At 44.6% G+C, this 19693-nt stretch overlaps 1 protein-coding gene across 5 annotated transcripts in view; it reads left to right on the top strand.

Moving 5' to 3' along the window:
• Nucleotides 1-19693, top strand: part of SLC2A12 (solute carrier family 2 member 12) — an 82838-nt gene that overhangs the window by 8549 nt on the left and 54596 nt on the right. For all 5 annotated transcript variants that reach the window (XM_055324694.1, XM_055324695.1, XM_055324691.1 and 2 more), the window contains exon 2: nt 9818-11149. In XM_055324694.1, coding sequence (XP_055180669.1) covers nt 9826-11149 — 1324 coding nt within the window. In that variant the 5' untranslated portion in view covers nt 9818-9825. The remainder of the gene's footprint in view (nt 1-9817; nt 11150-19693) is intronic.

The raw sequence follows: 19693 nt of genomic DNA, 5'->3' as shown, positions 1-19693 counted from the left end.
ATTTCTGGGCATTCTTAGCCATTTTTTAAAAGATTTTATTTATTTATTCTTGAGAGACACACACAGAGAGAAGCAGAGACATAGGCAGAGGGAGAAGCAGGCTCCCTGTGGGGAGCTCGATTTGAGACTCCATCCTGGGACCCCGTGATCACGACCTGAGCCTAAGATGCTCAACCACTGAGCCACCCAGGCTCCCCCAGCCATTCTTTCTTGAACTCTTTCTCTTCCTCTCTGTCTGTCTCTCTCCCTCCCACACACAGACATCAACATTTGTCCTTTATTAGTATATAAAACATTCTTGACTTTTTTCTTCTCTCTCTTTCCCATAGTCCACTTGTTTATTATCAGCATGCCCCATGCGGCTCTCCCCTAATACCCAGGGGACCGTCCAGGTATTAGGCTTGATAAATAAAGTGCCCTTCCTAAGAGCTTTACACCCACAGGCTTTCTAGTATTATTTGTTTCTTCCCATTTTATTTCCCTCATTTAAAAATTTTAAATGCACCAAGGATGATTCGCAGTCATTTTCAAGTATGTAGATTCCTTTAACAACTCCTTCAACAACTTTAAATCCTCACATCATAATCTTCACAGGTTTGTATTTGTTGATTGGAAAATACAGGCTGATGGAAAGCTACTGTGTAATCACTGGCACTTTGAATTTTTAAAAAAATGTTTTTATCACGACTGCATACATTTGAAATATTAAGGTGCAGTTATGTATGTTACTATTTTTTCTCAACATTCACTGGTCATTGATGGGACGAGGATCCTTTTTAAATATTTTGTTAATCCTCAAATGTCCACAGCTCCCCACAGCTCACACAAACTGAGAGCCCCATCCAGGAAGCCTCAGAGGTCTCTAGGTGAGGTAGCTGCTGGTTTGCTCTCCAGATTCATCCTGTTTCTTAACTGTCAGTTGAAAATATCTGTAAAACACATGGAAGGAGATGCAAAATTACAAATACATGAGAGCCAGATATATTCATCAATGAATTAGGATTTAACCCTAAATAAAATGCAAACGTGGGGCCTCATGCATAAAAGGCAGTAAAATGTCCAGCTTTCCACAAACTCTCACTGGGCATCTGTAATTGAGACCACTTTCAGGAGCCAGCTAAAGGGCAGACACCTGCATGGACCCCTGGAGCCGCTCTGGCAGGGAGTCGAAGTTTTGTTCCACAGTCCGGTCTTCCCAGCCATCCTGTTCCAAAGACTTCTCTTTCTCTCTTGGGGACTACAGTTTCGATGTCAGCAACTCCGGGCAGGTAGGAAAGATAGCAGCTCGCTGTGTTCCAGAACATGACATCAGTGTTAAGAAAGGACAAAGCTCGGATGAGCCACTGGAATGGTGCCTTCCAGAAGCTGTAGTTTGGCATGTACTGGTTTTGACAGGCAAAGAAGTTTACTGGCCTCTTGAGATCATGCAGGAATGATCTCTCTTATTCCTGCTCAGGGGACCAAAAAATGGAAGCAAAAATTCCTTCCTCAGTCCAACAGAGTCACATCAGAAAATTAACTTCCAGACATCAGACATTTGGCCAGCAACTGCGATGTAGTTTGGTGAGGTCCAGAGCCCACTGCCAAGAGAATTCTTGAGAAGTCTTCAGTGCAAGAAGGTGGTTGTATTATGCGCAGGGACAGGACCCATGGGCAGGAAAAGCTGCTGCCTCAGGGTTGTGATGGGTGGTGATTATATTCTTGGAAGTTGGGGGATGCAAGGGAAAGGGAGGTTTTAAGGGGCAGCTGGGTGGCTCAGCAGCTGAGCTTGTGCCTTCGGCTCAGGGTGTGATCCCGGGTCCTGGGATAGAGTCCCATATTGGGCCCCCTGCAGGGAGCCTGCTTCTCCCTCTGCCTGTGTCTCTGGCTCTCTGTATCTCTCATGAATAAATAAATAAAATCTTTAAAAGGGGGTAGGGGCTTTGAAAAGAACTTTTGTGTGCTGAAGAGGATACTGGAGGCCTTGCCTTTGTCAAGTTGTTTTGCCCTCTAGTAAAGCATCAACGTGAAGATAGTTGGGAGCTCTCTTCTGGGTTAGTTAGGGTATTGATGAGAATGCTTTTTTTCCTTGTAAATCAAGAAGACATTTTGTAAACTGAAGGAGACTCCTGTCTTGCAGGATTGTGATCTCTCTTAGTTAACCATTTGTTTTTTCCACCTTTCCCTTAGTTTTCAGGCCACCAGGAGTGCCTGAGGAATGTCACACTGGTCCCACCTGGGGGCTTGCTGGGTGTTGGCTTGTGCCTTGCCCTCAGCTTGCCTTCTGCTCCCTCATCAGCTGTACATACCTATGGGTCCTCCCGGCCTCAGAGCAGTTCCCAGCTGCCACCAGGTGGCTACAATGTGGTGTGTCAGACACTGAAAACCCGCCAGCTGCTCCAACTCCCTTCTCCTTTTCTGCCTTTCCTATCTGGGGAAACTAAAATATTCAGGTACTCATGTCTCAGCCTCTCTTGCCAAGCTTGACCATGGAACCCTCTGGTTCTGGCTAGTAAGACTTTAGGGTGAGTCTTCAGCTAGAGCTGAAGGTTACACTGGCAAAAACAGATTAGAGGAGAAAAGCATCCACATTTATTTAAGTTCTACATGACTTGGGAGCCTTTGCCAGGAAATTAAGACTGTAAGAAATGGTTAAGGCTGAGTGTTTTTATGCTCAGCTGGATGCAGAGTGGACAGCCATGGAGCAAAGTGACAGGTCAAGCTGTTTGAGGTAAGTGTAGCAAACTAGGGGAGACTTGGCAAGGCCTGTTTGTTTGGATCCTTCGAGGCCTCTCTTCGTTTTCAGAGATGAGCTTGCTCCCTTCCTGTGGGTGTGTGTGTGTGTGGGGGGGGTACCTCTCATGTGAGGGTTTGTTAATCTACCTCAGGAGAGATGGACAGTGGGGAGGTGAGAGGAACTTTCTGCTTCTCCCATTTTCTCAGACTCCTTCAGCTTAAAATACTCAAGAAGCCAAGGTACCACATTTTAAGGGTCGCATATCCTGAAACCCATCATCTTCTGCAGAGCTTCTGGAAAGTTCTCTCCCCCAGAAAAGGAAAAAGGCCTTCTGCCCTAAGCCTTCTTCCATTGTCACCTGCCTTTGAATTTGGTTGTGAGAGAATCGTGCCTGGAGCTGTGGCAGCCACCTTGCACATATGGTGACAAACCAGGGACAGAAGCCAAACCTCTGAAGAGGTAGGAACAAAGGATGGGTAGAGTGTGAATCCTTGGAGACACCAAACTCAGCTTGGTCTTCTCGCTAATTAAACAGTAAACAGTAAATGCCACAATATTTTAAACCCTTGTTTTTTAGGTTTTGGTTTCTTATAGTCGAAAATATCGTAACTGATCTGGGGGTTGGGTAAAAGGAAGGCAGCTAATCTGGCCATTGGCAAATACATTTTAAAAACAAAGACAAAGGATGCATTTTAAGATTTCTTTTTTAAGGGAGCATATATAAATTTTGGAAAGCGTCCGATTTCTGTTGTCTGTAGTTTTTGTAAAAGTGGACTCTGACAAAAAGAGCTTAGGACAACATCTGACCATGATTTAAATCGAGGTGAAGACGGGCCTGAGGACAGGTGCAGACAGACCTGTGTGAACCTGGAATGAGTGAGGGGACTCTAAAGCCACAGGGGCAGAATTATTATCTGAAATCTGTGACATGGAGGATAAATAGGAAGAGCTATTCTAGGTGCACAGAAAAAGGGCAGGGAAGACAGACATAGGAAATGAGATGAACGAATATATATAAGGAACACAAAAATAGTTATTACTAAACAAGTAGGTGGAAAACTCAAAATACTAGATGTCTTTTCTCAGTAGAAGAATTCAGGCAGTAGCAGCAAAATTTGGAAGAAACAAACATCCAGACCTATCCTGGGGACAGTCTCACACGGAAGGAGGAAAGGAAGGAAGGAAGGAAGGAAAGAAAAGAAGGAAAAGTCTTACCTGTAATCAGCAGAAGTAGAGAGTTAACAAAGCAAGATCCAGGGAAGGGCTAATAAGCCGGTGGAAGTAACATGCACTCTGTGCACCTCCCTCACCACGGAATTTGGAGAAAATTGGTTTCTGGAAAGTGTGTCTGGACAAGTGCTACTGAATCAAGCCTGAGATATGCGAAATGGAAAAGAAAGCAAAGTTCTTGTCTTTTTGTTTTAGAAGGGTCAAAGGACGGCAGGTGTAGAGGGGGCAGTATTTTCTGTTGGGCTGAGTTTCACTGTATGCTAAAGAGGATAAGGGGGCTCGGAGGGGGGTTAGATGATGGCTGGCGCCCAGTATTGACCACCCCAGGGGGCCCTACACGTGGTCTAGGGCCAAGAGGCAGCACCTGGGACCCGGTGGAACAGCACACCTCAACTCTCCACGGGTCCGGAGGAGTTCTCTGGCTGAGCCAGTGCACCTCATCCATGCGACATCCACTAGTCTGTACTGAGCTCTGGTCAAGCCCCGTGTGGGTCCCCTGATGGTGACGCTCCAGCTCTCAAGGCGCTCCCACTCTAAGGTAGGTGATGGGCATAACTAAATATAATCCACGGTACTGTGAGGCCATGGAAGAAAAGGCAAGGGAGAGAAGAGAGATTGATGCTCACCAAAGAGAAGCCATCTGGAAAGGTTTTGCAGGGGAGGGGAGACTCTTCAAACTAACTTCAGGGATGACTCAGATTTCCCTAGGCCCTAAAGGGAGGGGAGAGTCAGGCCATGAGGAGAAGCGCAAGTCTGGGAAAGTGCCTGGCATTTTCCAGAAACAGCAAATGGTCAGGATGAGCTGCAGAACAGGTGCCTGGAGACTGCTGTGGAGCCTGACAACTCGAGTCCCCCAGTGGGGCTGCTGAACCCAATCTGAACGACCAGAGACCAAGTCTGTGCATGGGGCTGATGGGTCATAGAGTACAAATAAACGAGTGTAATGAAACAACTGGCGGTGTCTGTGGCGGAGCCATATGAACAGGCTGGTAATAGAGCCGAAAGGCTTGTAGCGAGGCTACTACGGCGCGGCACGAACGCGAGCACCTCTGCACCTCTGCGAGCACCGCGGCAGGCGCCGTCTCTTGCTCCTGCGCGCCCTTGGCGGCCGGGACAGAGCGCGGCGCTGGGGACGGGAGGACGCGGACCCGGATCCGTCTTCTGGGGCACTGGCGGCCCTCGGTCTTTGCTTCAATCACCCGACAAACATTTGTTGGGTGTTTACCTCGTGCCAAAGACCAGAGACGAGAGTACAGACCTCGGGAAGGCAGAGTTTTTGGCTTTAGGGACTTTCGGTTTAACCGGGGGAGACGTGTGGGTGAATAAATGAGCAGCCCGAAGACGGCAGGTGCCCCAGAAACACATTTTGGGGGCAGGAGGAGCACAGAGGGGTTTAGGGTGAGGCTGCAGAATAAGGCAGAGCAGGGCGGCCTTCCTGGGGGAGGTGGCGCTTGAGAGGACGCTTGAAAGATGGGGGGGGGGGGACGAAAGATACTCAGGGAGGAGGACGGGGGCCGGGGCGGGGGCCGGGGGAGGCCACATCCGAAGGTCGATTTGGGGCTGCCGCAAGTTCTCGAGCAAAGCGCGAAGGGGGGTCTTTTCAAGGCCCGCGGCTCTCCCTCTCCCGCGGGGAAGCCAATGCCCTGCGGCGCGCCGAAGCGGTGCTGTGGTCCAGGGAGCCGCGGGGCTCGTCCGCCCTCCGGGCCGGGCCGGGCCGGGCTGTGGTGGGCGCCGGGGGAAGGGCCGGAGCCGGGAGCGGCACCGCCTCAAAGGTCATGGAAACCGAGGGGGGTGGGGGGCCGCGAAGCTGCGAGCCTCCGGGCCTGGGGAGCCTGTGCAGGCCCCGACCTTTGTGCCCTCCGGTGGAGCCCCTCGCGGTGATTGTACCCTCCAGGAGCACTTCAACCTTCCTACCTTGTTGTAGGATCACCTCGCACCCAAGAGCCCTGCTGTCTTCTAGCAAAGGAGCAAGGCACAGAGGGAGGCACGAGCCAAGGCCCCTGGTTGCAAGTCTCCAGATAGTTGCCTTGTCTGCTGTCTGCCGGCGGCTGCGAATTCTCTGGGGCCCTTTTGGGGGAAAAGAATGTAAAGGAAGGGACCCCGTGAAGCAAGACCGGGGGCAAAACCGATGGAAATGCTAAATTTCTCCCAGAAAGCGAAGTGCAGAGTGTCTGACCCAAGGGCTGGGTGTTCTTTTGAAAAGACCTTGGTTGTCGTGCCTCATCCTACTGTCTCCTCTAGCCCCTGCCGCCTGTCCCAGGGCCAACTCCCTACATAGGTGATAGATAGATGATGTGATATATAGCATGTTTTAGAACCTGCAGTTTTGTAAAAATGATTTTTAGTAATTCATATGGATATACTTTTGTTTTATCTCTGAAGAATTATAGCTGCTGGGTCTCCAGAGGGACAGTGACAAACTGGGATGGTTTCCAGACCCTTTGTACACATCCCTGTTTGTCAGTGTCCAGTGAACCCTGACTGAAAGAACGAGGCATATGAAGCTAAGTCCAGAAACTGGACAAAGAAACTGGACCCCTCTTCTGTCAGGAGCAGGCCCCCACCGTGCAAGAAGCAGGCTTTGTGACTTGCCTTGCCCCTTGGCCCACTCCTCCCAAACTCACCACCTCGGACTCTGCCTGAAGTAGGAGGATAGCGTGTCAAAGGAAGGGACTCCTGTATCTCAAGGGGTCTTTCTTTTGGTAGGGAAACTCTAACCTAACTAACAAAGGAGGAAAACTAGGAAGGAGCAGAAGACAAGGAGGCAAGGACAGTCTTCTGCTCCTCAAATAGTTCTGGCATCTGCTCTGCCATGTCCTTGACTCAGTATCCCCGTGCTGCCTGTGTCACTTATTGCTTTAATCTGAATATCAGAGACCAGTTGCCAAAGCACACAGAGCAAATCAATATGTCAAACGTAGATAAAATAAACAGGTAGAAATACGAAGGAAAACAGTATCCTTATCCAGATGTGAGAATTTGACCTGATTCTCCTTGTGGTAAAGAAATATGTTGCTGAGGATTTAAAGATCCCAATAGGGAAAAATATGTGGAAATGCAGGACATGAATGAACCTATAAGAGGGTGCTTTAAAAGTCATTTTCCAAGTAAAAATTAAGACAGTATGTAATAAGTGATATCACCGGAATGTTAAGTTTCTTGGGGGTGAACTATATAACTACATTGGTCTCTTTTATTGCTATAGATGTGGATCCCAGTTCCTAGGAAAATACCTGCCATGCACTGGTGCTAAATATTTGTTTTCCGATTAGCTGGTTAAATTCTTGATTTAATTTCAATTTAATGGTTTGTGTTTGCTATGCTCATGAATTAATTTTATGTTGTTGTGGATTCTTGCACTTTTATTTGCCCCTCCATCTAAATATTCAGTCCTTTTTAGATTTATTTTTTGAAGTCACCTATGTCCCAGGATTCTTTGGATATTTCTGATGGAAGAGATTCAGACCAACTTTATTCAACATGCTTCTTTTCCTAGAGCTGAACAACATTTTTTAAAAAGATTTTATTTATGTATTCATGAGAAACACACACACAGAATGAGAGAGAGAGAGAGAGAGAGAGGCAGAGACACAGGCAGAGGGAGAAGCAGGCTCCATGCAGGGAGCCTGATGTGGGACTCGATCCCCGGACTCCAGGATCACACCCTGAGTGGAAGGCAGGCGCTAAACCACTGAGCCACCCAGGGATCCCCTGAACAACATTTTTATTTTTATTTATTTATTTTTTTTCTGAACAACATTTTTAAACCACACTACCCCCCCTGCAATGGCAGGGTTAAATGGCCCTCACTCCACCTCTGAAATATGTGTGCCCACACACATTTCTAGTCCTTTCTATACACATGTCATTTCTATTCTTCGTCTCCCTTGTTGTTGTCTCCTCTTCTAAATGTTGGCATTCCAAGGTTCAAGTCCTATTCCTGCTTCTCCAGCTCCTGTTTATCTCTTAAAGTGATCTCATTCATTTCCATGATTTTAAATACCAAATACATGCAGCCTATTCTCCAGCCTTGACTTACCTTTTAAGCTCCAAATCTGTATATTGGTCTGAATTGACATTTTTAACTGAACGTCTTACAGATAAAACAACTAAAATATTTCAGTAAACCTAAAACAAAACTTCTGATTTCCATTCCTCCTTTTCCCCCAGCCATAACCAGTTCTCTTCTCAATCTTCCTTTGGTCAGTATATTGCCCTGAACAATATATAGGCCAATATACAAGGTTATTGAACATAATAAAATCACCCAACCAATGGCTCAAACCATGGAGCCATCTTGGGTTCTGACCCACCTCTTCACCTCCTAACTCCAGTTCATTGGCAAGTGCAGTCATTTTTACTTCCAAATTACCCTTGAATCTGCCTACTTGTCCCCACGTCTCCTCTGAACATCCAAGTCTAAGCTACCATCATCTCTTGTTAACTCTAAGGCAACACACTCTTCTCTGTTACCAGTCTTGCTCCTGGAATAACTAGTCTGTACCCAGCAGCAAGAAACTTGGCATCAGTGCCTCCATGCCATTCAGTGTGCAATGACCCCATTATACTTGGAAAACTATAAAACATTGCCACTGTGACTTCCACAGCTGTGTTTGAAATGTCCCCTCTGTCCCTATCCAAATTTAGTGGGTCCTATTTACCTCCCCAAGCTGATATGCGCCACATTTGATGAACTGGCTGCCCAACAATTCCAAAAACAGGCTTTCCTGTGTCACACTTTGTAAATTATTGTTTCCTGTGCCTGCAATGCACAGGTTCCCTTGGTTAGTTTTTGTTCTTTTTGTTTCTGTTTTGACAAGTTACAAATGCAAAGACAACACCGACCCACCTACTTATGAAAATTAATGACTGTTAATACTTTGCTATTTTTCTTCAGTTTTTAACATTAAAATAATAAAACAATACAAAGTCCTTTTTGTTCTTCCTCCCACCCAGTGCCATTCCCTTGCCTTCTTACTCAGAGCAAATCATGGATGTTGTTGGCTCCCTCCCCAGCATCCATTTCTTTTCTTTCTTCTTTTTGGTGTGACCTTAAATTTGCAAAGACAAACACACACACACACACACACACACACACACACACACACCCAGTACCCTCATGTTTCAACAAGAGCTGGTTTTGGCCAGATGTGGCCCAGGAGACACAAGGGCAGGTTTCCTGGTGACAGGGCTTCATTTTCCCCCAGGTTACACACGGGGAAGCCTCTAAAATTTTTTTTTAATTTTTTTTTATGATAGGCACACAGTGAGAGAGAGAGGCAGAGACACAGGCAGAGGGAGAAGCAGGCTCCATGCACCAGGAGCCCAACGTGGGATTCGATCCTGGGTCTCCAGGATCGAGCCCTGGGCCAAAGGCAGGTGCAAAACCGCTGCGCCACCCAGGGATCCCGCCTCTAACATTTCTTAAGGCTCCTATGCTGTCTTCTCTGCCTCAAAGCTTTGCCTTTAGAGAATGGCCTGCAGTGGGACCTGAGGAACTGGGCTGTCTGAATTTTGGATCTGATGCCAGAGCAGGAACTAAATGGTGTTCTTATTTGTCATTCTTCAACATCTGTCCTCTGCTCCTCTTGCATAGCTGTAGCTAGTACCTAAAAACAATGTCAGCATCACAAAAAGAAGGGAATGACTCCCTTAATGTCTCCACCCTCCCCTCCCCAAAATGAAAGAAAAAGGATATTTCCTTTTATAGCTAATCATTTTTGTTAATATATTATTTTGCTATATTTACGTTTGTGTTTATACTCAGTGCTCTGAAAAACTTACTTGTACAAGGTTAAATCTCCATTCAGACATAAAGTGTTTAAAATAACAGCACAGAAATGAACTGTCTGTCTTTCTCTCTGCCTGTAGGTTGCGGCATGTTTACTCTCCTGTCATCCATCACTGCAGCTGTCAGTGGCCTCCTCGTGGGTTATGAACTTGGGCTCATCTCTGGGGCCCTTCTTCAGTTAAGAACTTTATTAGCCCTAACCTGCCACGAGCAGGAAATGGTTGTGAGCTCCCTCCTCATTGGGGCCTTGCTGGCCTCCCTCACTGGAGGGGTCCTGATTGACAGGTATGGAAGACGGGCTGCCATCATCTTGTCATCCTGCCTCCTTGGACTTGGGAGCCTCATCCTGATACTCAGTTTATCTTATGAGGTCCTCATTGTAGGCCGAATTGCTATAGGGGTGTCCATTTCGCTCTCTTCAATTGCCACATGTGTTTACATCGCAGAGATTGCTCCACAACACAGAAGAGGTCTTCTTGTGTCCCTGAATGAGCTGATGATTGTCATCGGCATACTTTTCGCCTACATCTCAAACTATGCATTTGCGAATGTTTCCCATGGCTGGAAATACATGTTTGGCCTTGTTATTCCCTTCGGAGTTTTGCAAGCAATCGCAATGTATTTTCTTCCTCCAAGTCCCCGGTTTCTGGTGATGAAAGGACATGAGGAGGCTGCTAGCAAGGTTCTCAGAAGGTTGAGAGCCATCTCAGATACAACAGAGGAACTCACTGGGATAAAATCTTCCCTGAAAGATGAATATCAGTATAGTTTTTGGGATCTGTTTCGATCAAAGGACAACATGAGGACTCGGATAATGATAGGTCTAACCTTGGTGTTTTTTGTGCAAGTCACCGGTCAGCCAAACATATTATTCTATGCATCAACTGTTTTGAAATCTGTTGGTTTCCAAAGCAACGAGGCAGCCAGCCTTGCCTCCACGGGGGTTGGAGTTGTCAAGGTCATCAGTACCATCCCTGCCACTCTTCTTGTAGACCATGTTGGGAGCAAAACCTTCCTCTGTATCGGCACCTCTGTGATGGCGGCTTCTTTGGTGACCATGGGCATCGTGAATCTCAACATCCCCATGAACTTCACCAATATCTGCAGAAGCCAGAGCCCTATCAACCAGTCATTGGATAAGTCTGTATTTTATGGGCCAGGAAACCTGTCAGCCAATGATGATACTCTTAGAGAACTCTTTAAGGGGATCACGGCCCACAGCCAAAACCCCTTAATGCCCACAAGAAATGACATGGATAAGAGAGGGGTGACAATCTTACCAAATGCTAGACTGAGTCCAGCTGAATACCTGATAGTCACAGACCCTGCAGATGTCCCAGCTTTCCTGAAATGGCTTTCCTTAGCCAGCTTGCTTGTTTATGTTGCTGCTTTTTCAATTGGTCTAGGACCAAGTAAGTATTTAATTTTTTTATTCCTTCCCTCTTTGCCCTTATGAATGTTAACATATTGCTTTTTACCATCAGCACATCTTGTAACTGTGGCACCTTTTACGTAATACTACTAGAAGTAAAATGGGAATGATACTGGCCACCTGATGGTTCTACTAATGTGGAAAGTATGCTTGGCTCATACCTCCTTTGTGAAATGTACAGGGTTGGTATTCAACAGAAGGATTAGTTTTCCATTATCTGTCACATGAGGATAATTTAACAGCAATTGATTGGGGATAAGCCAGATCTTGAAAGATATGTATTGCCCAAGAGGACATATTGTCTTATGAAAGCAGTTTACTGGAATATTTTCTGCCACACCATTCTTGAGTTCTTCATAAACGGAAGGAAAAAAGCATTTAGATTTCCTTAAAGACACACCAGTGAATGCATTCAGTAATAATGAAGAACAGCAAATGATGAGTTGGAAAGGAGGGTGGATTATTCGTTTAAGTACCTGTGTTTTATCACCAGAGTAACATCCCTGAGCACTTTACTCATTAAGTAGGAGAATGGTAGTCAAGTTACTCCCATTCAATACAATATAAACAATTTATAGGGAGATAGCTACATGGTTATTTTATTTTATATAGCTAGTCTACTCCAATGAGGAAGCTTAAACACTTCTCTTGAGCAAACTCTCTAGAGTTTTTTATAGCAGGTTGGTTCTTGCAGTTACTTGTCTTTAGCCTTGCACCCAAAGTCTAAAGTAAACCTCTATTTAGGGAAGTAAAGTGTAGTCTCTCTACCAGCCTCAACTCCTGCACCTCTCCCCCTCTCTCTCTTTCCTTCTCTGTTATTCTCTCTCTCAGACCTCTCTCCCCCCTCCCTTTCTCCTTCCTTTCTCCCACACACACAAAAATGGTTGTTGTTGTTGTTGTTTACAAGAATCAAGGACCTAACAGTTTTGCCCAAATAAAAGGAAATAGTGAAGCATAGGAACATGAGAGGACATAGGTTACTTTGAAGGAGAAGGAATCTCATGGACAAATTTAGATTTCTGGTGCCAGGAACTGATACTGTTTCAAGAAAGAAAGTCACTTTAGGACTTGCTCTAGTGATCTGTTAAGTCATTAACTCTTCATTCAGGTGATAGGTATCAAGAGGCTAATTTTTTTCAATGACAAGGAACTATGCTAGATCTTGGGGAAATAGCAATGAACAACACAGACACTATCCCTGTCTTCAAGTAGATTATGCTCGAATTAACTGAGCTATATTCTCTGTGTCTGCTTCTTTCTGGTCAGCAACCAGCAGGCTTGGCCTGCTTAATCTCTGTTAATGAGTAACTAGATTTGCACATAGCCGATATGGCCTCTACTGCAGCTCTGTTTCCTCACCAGTGCAGTCCACTTTCACTTCTAAGTGAGATCAGTCTCTGAATTTTGATTCTTTCAAATTCTGGAGTGAGAGAAGGAATCTCATTGACTGCTCTTCGCTCTGTGGAGTCATAAGTGGCTGTTCAGGGACACCCTGGCCACATGGTCCAAACTATGGATGGATTACAACTGGCCCTTCCTCTGGCACTAAGAGTAGACAGATTTGCTTATAATGGACTGTGCATGGATAAGTACAGTAAATACTACAATACCATCAGCCTCTGATCTCTCTGACTTGCTTCTGAACCCTGGCCCTCCTTGTTAAGACTTAACAATGATAAATATTATTAATGAACAGATTCCTAGAAACAGGTTTCTACTATTATTTCAAGATTCAGTCAGCTTGGGTGTGTACCTGTGAGACATTTGTCTTAGTCAGTTGGGGTTGCTATAACAAATCACCAAAGATTGGATGGTTTAGACAACAAACATTTATTTCTCCCAGTATAGAGGCTGCCAAGTCCAAAATCAAGGTGCTGGCACATTTGGTTGTTGCTCCGCTCCTGGTTTGTAGACGGCCACCATTTTCTTGGCGTGTCCTCACATGGCAGAGGGATGGACAGAGAGAGAACTAGCTAGCTTTCTCATGTTGCTTCTCACAGGGCACTAGTTCCATCACTAGCTCTCCCCGATGACCTAATTGTCTCCTGAAGGCCCTACCTCCAAATATCACATTAGGAATTAGGACTTCAGCATATGAATTGTAGGAGTGACACAAACATGCAGTCCCGACAACACTAATAAGGTTCCTCTGATACATAAAGCTAATGAAACTGGAGAAAGCCTCCTATACTTTTATGTTTAGAAACTCTTTAAAGTCTACCAGAAGGGCAAGATACAAATGTTATTTTGTACCAAGGAACAACTTAACTTTCTTTGTGAACTTTTCTATATTAATAAGTATAGTAAGTTTTGCTCATAGGATAAACTTTGGATGGTCTTGTCTCACTGATTTCCTTTGCCAGCACCTTTTCCCCCTTTATATTCATCATAAAACTAAAAATATTGTTCACATCATTTTTTTTGACCCAATCTTTTGTTGTTGTTATTGTTTTTAAAGGTTTTATTTATTTATTTATGAGGGACACACAGAGAGAGGCAGAGACACAAGCAGAGAGAGAAGCAGGCTCCATGCAAGGAGCCCAATGTGGGACTTGATCCCAGGATTCCAGGATCATGCCCTGGGCTGAAGGCAGATGCTCAACTGCTGAGCCAGCCAGGCGTCCCTGACCCAATCCTTTGAAATATAAAGAATCAACTAAGAATTTAAGGAAAGCTTAGCAAAAAGAATAGGATGCTCTCTTTGTTTTAAGCCAGAGAAACTTTCAGGTTAACAGAGATTATAACATGGCACATGTTATATCAAAGACATTGCTCTTGAACTTCCAGAACCTACCGATTCTTGGTCAAAGTTATCCCAAGCTCCTGTTACCTTTCTCTCTTTAGTTTTTGGGTAACTTTGAAAGAAGTAGCAAATTCTGTCACTAGGATATTATTTGATACATTATTGTATTAGAACAAGAGTTCTTTTCAGGAAATTCAGTTTGATTTTGGAAAAAATTATTGGGGGCTTTTTGTTATTTACCTTTTAGAATTCATTAAATTGTATTCCATACTAATTCTTTTAAAACATATTTAGGCTTTGAATTTGACTAATATTTATTGACATCTATTGTGTCAACTACTGTACTAGGAAGGCTTTACATACTTTGGAGTATTTCATTTTACCTTCACAACAAGCCTATGAAGAAAGAGTATTCACCAAATTTTATAAACGGTGGCACTGGATCTCAGAGAGGCTGAGTGACGTGCTCAAATAGTTGAAAATGCCTTTTGTCTTCTGAAATTCACTGGTAATCCCTAGTCCAGGACAAGAATAGACAGTCTTGTGTTGGTCTTGATAATAAATGTTAATTACTTTTAGTTCAGTCCACATTAGAAGTAAGAATGAAAAAAAAAAGTAAGAATGAATGAAAGTAGTGTATCACCGTCTATCACATAAGGCTATTAAATGGGCCACTCTGCATCTTATGCAAGATACTGATAACCTCTCTTTTTCTGAAGTTCTGCTTGGTAAAAGAGCACGTACATTTCTAAGGCTGAGCTACAGAATAAGAGAGAGGGAGAATAATGATCAGCTTTGATGTGCCCGTACTTGAATAACTGAACTCAATTAAGATAACGTTTAAGGTGTGTTTGGTTAGAATTCAAGCTCAGCCATAACAAAGACCAAAATAACAGTGGCTGAAATAAGGTGGGAGTTTGTTTCTCTCTTACTGAGCAGCTGGATAGTTCTGGGTGCTGTGGAGGCTTCCAGGTACCAGAAACCAATAGATGGTGTCCCCAGACCTCCTCATAGCCAGTGCTTTAATACTGGTGTTCAGTCTATCAAGATGACTATTTAAAAATATTAAGATGCATTTTAAAATTTCCTCACCCTTTTCTGATAGCTAATGGTCCCTTGAGAATAAGTGAAAGGCACAGAGTACAGTCAAGGGCCTGGAAAATAAGGCACTGTGAGCAATTCTGTCAGAGAAGAACCACTGTGAGTGATAGGAGACAAGGGGTTTCTTACAAGGCTTCCATTGCACACAGTTGTGGAAGACACTGAGAAAGCAAAGGCCTGGAAGGAGACAGTGAGAGGAAAAGGAGAAGGTCACTCAGCGGGGCCGCAAGGAGAAGCTGGTGAAGAAGCCTGTGGAAGCCTGTTGCCTCTGCATCTGACTGTGTCCTGGAGTCTCTGCAGATCAGCAGGGCCTGGGGAAGAAACGCTGGACTTAAAGCCAGAGCGAACTGGAATCTGTGAGAAGAAACTGGAGCCTGCATCTGTCTCTCACTGGATCCACTCTGATGACACCGGCCACCTTCAGAAAAACAGGTGTCCTGCTCTGTAGAGCTCTGACAGTGTAACTGGTCTAGTAGTAGGAGAGGCTGGAGGAGGGGACCAGCGCACTGGCTGCTCCCCTGGACTAGCAAGAAGAGACAGCAGGTCACAGCGACATGGACAAGCTGCAGTGATGTCTAGGACCCAGCATAGGGCTGATGGATGTGTCACTCTGGCCTTCCAAGTCTGGTGCAAATTTATATTTCGGCCTACCCTCATACAACACTATACAGAGGAGGGAACGCTGGGAAATGTAATTCTAGGTCAGCTAAATGGACACAGAACTGCCAAAGTAATAAACTCGGGACTAAGAAAGAATAGATGTGAATGTGGAATAAAATATTCCAGAACGTCAAGGACCCTAAATTCTATCTTCAAATGCTGTGACAGATATTTATTTCTTTTAATTAAAGCATTAATTGTTACAATGTAGGCCTAGCTTCCATTTCATCTATTTCTGAAATGAGATGAGGTCATTAAATTCATGTCTTTTGGCTTTTGTTTCTTTAGCTATAAAATCAAAAAAAAAAAAAACCACTTTGCTAATGCATTGTAAAAGCTTCCACATTTATTTTCTCAGGGGCATTCATGATCTCCCTTGAACTGATGACTCTCACTTATTGCTAGTTCTCTTATGTCATACGGCTTCTAGTTCCTTTTCTCCTGATGAGTACTGGGTTTCTGCACTTTAAATCTTCAGTATCAGTCCAATGCTGAATTGTTTTCTCTCTTATGCCAGGAGAATATCCCTTTCTTTTCCATGCTGTCATTTGGTCTGATGCTCTGGGGCCTTTTCTCAATCTGGTCAGTGACCAAGTGCTCTTTATTTCCCCTCACGGATGGCTCCCGTGTTTATCTTTTCCTTCCCGTTTCTGCCACCTAGTCTACCCCTTGTGGGCTCTTGCCTAGGTTCCTGGAAGTCCCTTCCTGTAGTTCTCATACCTTGCGGATCCTCGCCCCGACCACCCGCCTTCCCTAGGAGGGCCCCTTAAATACCAAGTTCCTCGTGTCAGCACGGCTCACCAGTCTTCCCTGGCTTCCTCCTTTCTCCCAAATCAGAGAAGTCAAATGCCTTTCAAGATGAAATGAAGGTTAGAAATTATCTAGTTCAACATATAACATATTTCTTTTATAGAAAATAAAGATGTCCAAGATGATTGAGATCACACGGATTTTGGACTAGAACCCCTGGCACCGGGAGCCTCATCCCATCCTCTTTCTGCTACTAACTGACCCATCTCTGAGGGAAGGACGGTGTGATTTTCAGGGCTTCCCATCATCTTCCCCAGCTTCGTCTGGTGCCGGCACAACCCTGGGGGTGCCGTTCACCTGGTGGTCAGTGGCGTGCTGCCCGAGGCCACGGCTCATACAGAAGTAGCCTAGATCCTCCTGGCCTGCAAAAGGAGGGGGCCCCTCGCCGCCGTGCAACGGGCAGCGCGTTACCTGTCGCGCTGCCTTATGGCCCCTGTCCACACCCCGGTCAAGAGACACAGCCCCCTTGGGGTCCTTTCCCTTCAGCTGTTTGTCATCTATGAATGTGCGTAGTTACCCTTGTTCAGTCTCACAGGGTATGGTGAGCATCAGGTGAGCTGATGCCCTCGGGAGCATTCGGGATGCTTTGAGTGTGTTGTAAGTGGAAGTCAGTATGATGACACAACTTAGTGCTTAATGATGAAGTGTATTGCTTCTGTAGGTTTTTTTTTTTTAAAGATTTTATTTATTTATTCATGAGAGACATATAGAGAGAGGCAGAGACGGGGAGGGGGAAGCAGGTTCCCTGTGGGGAAACCCATGCGGGACTCGATCCCAGCACCCAGGGATCATGATCTGAGCCGAAGGCAGACGCTCAACCACTAAACCACCCAGGTGTCCCTGTTTTGGTTTATTAACCAAATATAGTTATTAAAATAAGCTCTTTGAGGGAAGAAATGACATCTCCATTTTTTGCTTCTTTCTCTTAAAGGAAGTGCTGCATGAAAACCATGAAGAAATACATTTCTAAAAGGGAGGTTGGAGGAGAAGGACTTTAAAAATGAGATACAGATATAAGAAAGGTCTCAAAGTGTGTTATTTTTTATTTTATTTTATTTTATTTTTTAAAAGATTTTATTTACTTATTCATGAGAGTGTGTAACACAGAGAGAAAGAGAGGCCGAGACACAGGCAGAGGGAGAAGCAGGCTCCCTGCAGGGAGCCCAATGTGGGACTCGATCCCAGGTCTCCCATCGATTCTCGATCCCCAGGATGCCCTGGGCTGAAGGCGGCACTAAACTGCTGAGCCACCCAGGCTGCCCTCAAAGTGTGTTTTTTATATGTGTCAAGTTGTCTGGGGCAGGCAAAGTGCCACGTAAGCTGGAAATGCTAGGCTGCCACGACACTGCTGTCCCTGCCAGTGACCATTGTGAGGCTTTTTGCAAAACAATCCATCCCTTCGGCATATTTTCAAAAATCTTCTGGTTTTGCCTATAAGATAAGAAGTACAGAAGTTAGGAGTGCTCAGAAATAGGTAGCAGGAGGCATTTAGGGCTTTTCTTTGTTAAGTCATGAAGAGTTATTGGGAACTTCAGGCTCAGTATCTAAAAGTAGCTCTGGATTTGTCTTGGACACCTAGGCGTTTTCCTGCTGTATGGAGAACAGAGTTCCTTTTGCTAATGAGATGGGGAATCTCATGGGGTGTGGGAAAAAGAAATGACCCTTCATCTTATGGTTTCTTCAACTTATAGTTGTGGTTCCAAGGCCTGAGCTGGGTTATGTGTAAGTATGGGTTCATTTTTTTAGAAAAGGGAAAGCATGGACTTTGAAGTAGGTCGCCGCCTAGAGTCGAATCTCAACTCTGCCACTTGCCAGCTGTGCAACCCTAGGGAAGTTAGTTAACCTCTCTGTGCCTCATAGTTTATCATTTATAAATGTAGATACAACTAAGAGTTATCTCACAGCATTGTGAGGATTAAGTCAGCTCATAATAAAGTCCTTAAAAACGGGCCCTAAAAAGTGCCATATAAGTCCACATTGAGTAAAATACATAAGCCTAAAGAGCTGGATATTCATGCATGGGATCAGGAGGCAGTCTAAGAATCTCAGATCTTCCCCGCTAAAGAGAACAACCAATTATTTCACACCCGTAGTTTGGGGCTGTTGATTCTCCTAGAATTTTTAGAAGAGATCTGGTAATTGTCCTTGTTTTACTTGCCAAAAGTCAGTTGTTTATGCCTGTGTTTATGTTGTAGTTATTCTTTTGTAAAGAAAACATATCCTAGGAATGCCAATTCAATCACCAAAATCGTGTTCTAGAGTATTGGTATAAACTGCACAAACCAGTGGGAGTTTAGAGAACGTTTTTAACAGGAACAAGGTTTTGTTTTGTTTTGTTTTTTGTATTTTTTTTATTGGAGTTCGATTTGCCAACATATAACACCCAGTGCTCATCCCGTCAAGTGCCCCCTCAGTGCCCATCACCCAGTCACCCCAACCCCCCACCCACCTCCCCTGCCACCACCCCATGTTCATTTCCCAGAGTTAGGGGTCTCTCATGTTTTGTCTCCCTCTCTGATAGTTCCCACTCATTTTCCCTCCTTTCATAATCAAAGTTTTCATACCAGATTTTGAATGCATTATAAAGTGTATCAATCTGATGTGATTATTGCCCAGGTATTTCATCTAGAGAGTTTAATGCTTGTAACAGACACAAGTCCTTTGCATAAACAGTGGTATAAAGGGAAAAGTACTTGCTTTTCTAAAGTAAAATTGAAAGTGAGACTAAAACCATTTTTATTGGGCAGCCCTGGTGGTGCAGTGGTTTAGTGCTGCCTGCAGCCCAGGGTATAATCCCTGGAGACCTGGGATCGAGTCCCACATCGGGCTCCCTGCATGGAGCCTGCTTCTCCCTCTGCCTGTGTCTCTGCCTCTCTCTCTCTCTCTCTCTTTGTGTCTCTCATGAATAAATAAATAAAATCTTTAAAAAAACATTTTTATTAAACATTCTTAAATATGAGTTGGCTTAGAACAACATTCCTTAATTGTATTAGATCACAACATAGTTTCTTCAGCCAAAAGAAAAAAAAATTCTATTTTTAGGTTAAAGCACATGCCCTACATCATTTTACTTTCTGGTCTTCTGTTTTCCTAACTGTAAAATAACAGGGTTGCCCTAGAATCTAAATTCAGGAGGGGTCATGAATTTGGTTGGTACCAAGTAATCTCATGTATTTTATTTTATGCATTTAAAATGTTATTCAAAAGAAC

Source organism: Nyctereutes procyonoides, unplaced genomic scaffold (genome assembly GCF_905146905.1).
Source record: "Nyctereutes procyonoides isolate TBG_1078 unplaced genomic scaffold, NYPRO_anot_genome, whole genome shotgun sequence".
Lineage (NCBI taxonomy): Eukaryota > Metazoa > Chordata > Mammalia > Carnivora > Canidae > Nyctereutes > Nyctereutes procyonoides.
This window is presented reverse-complemented; position numbering and strand designations above follow the sequence as displayed.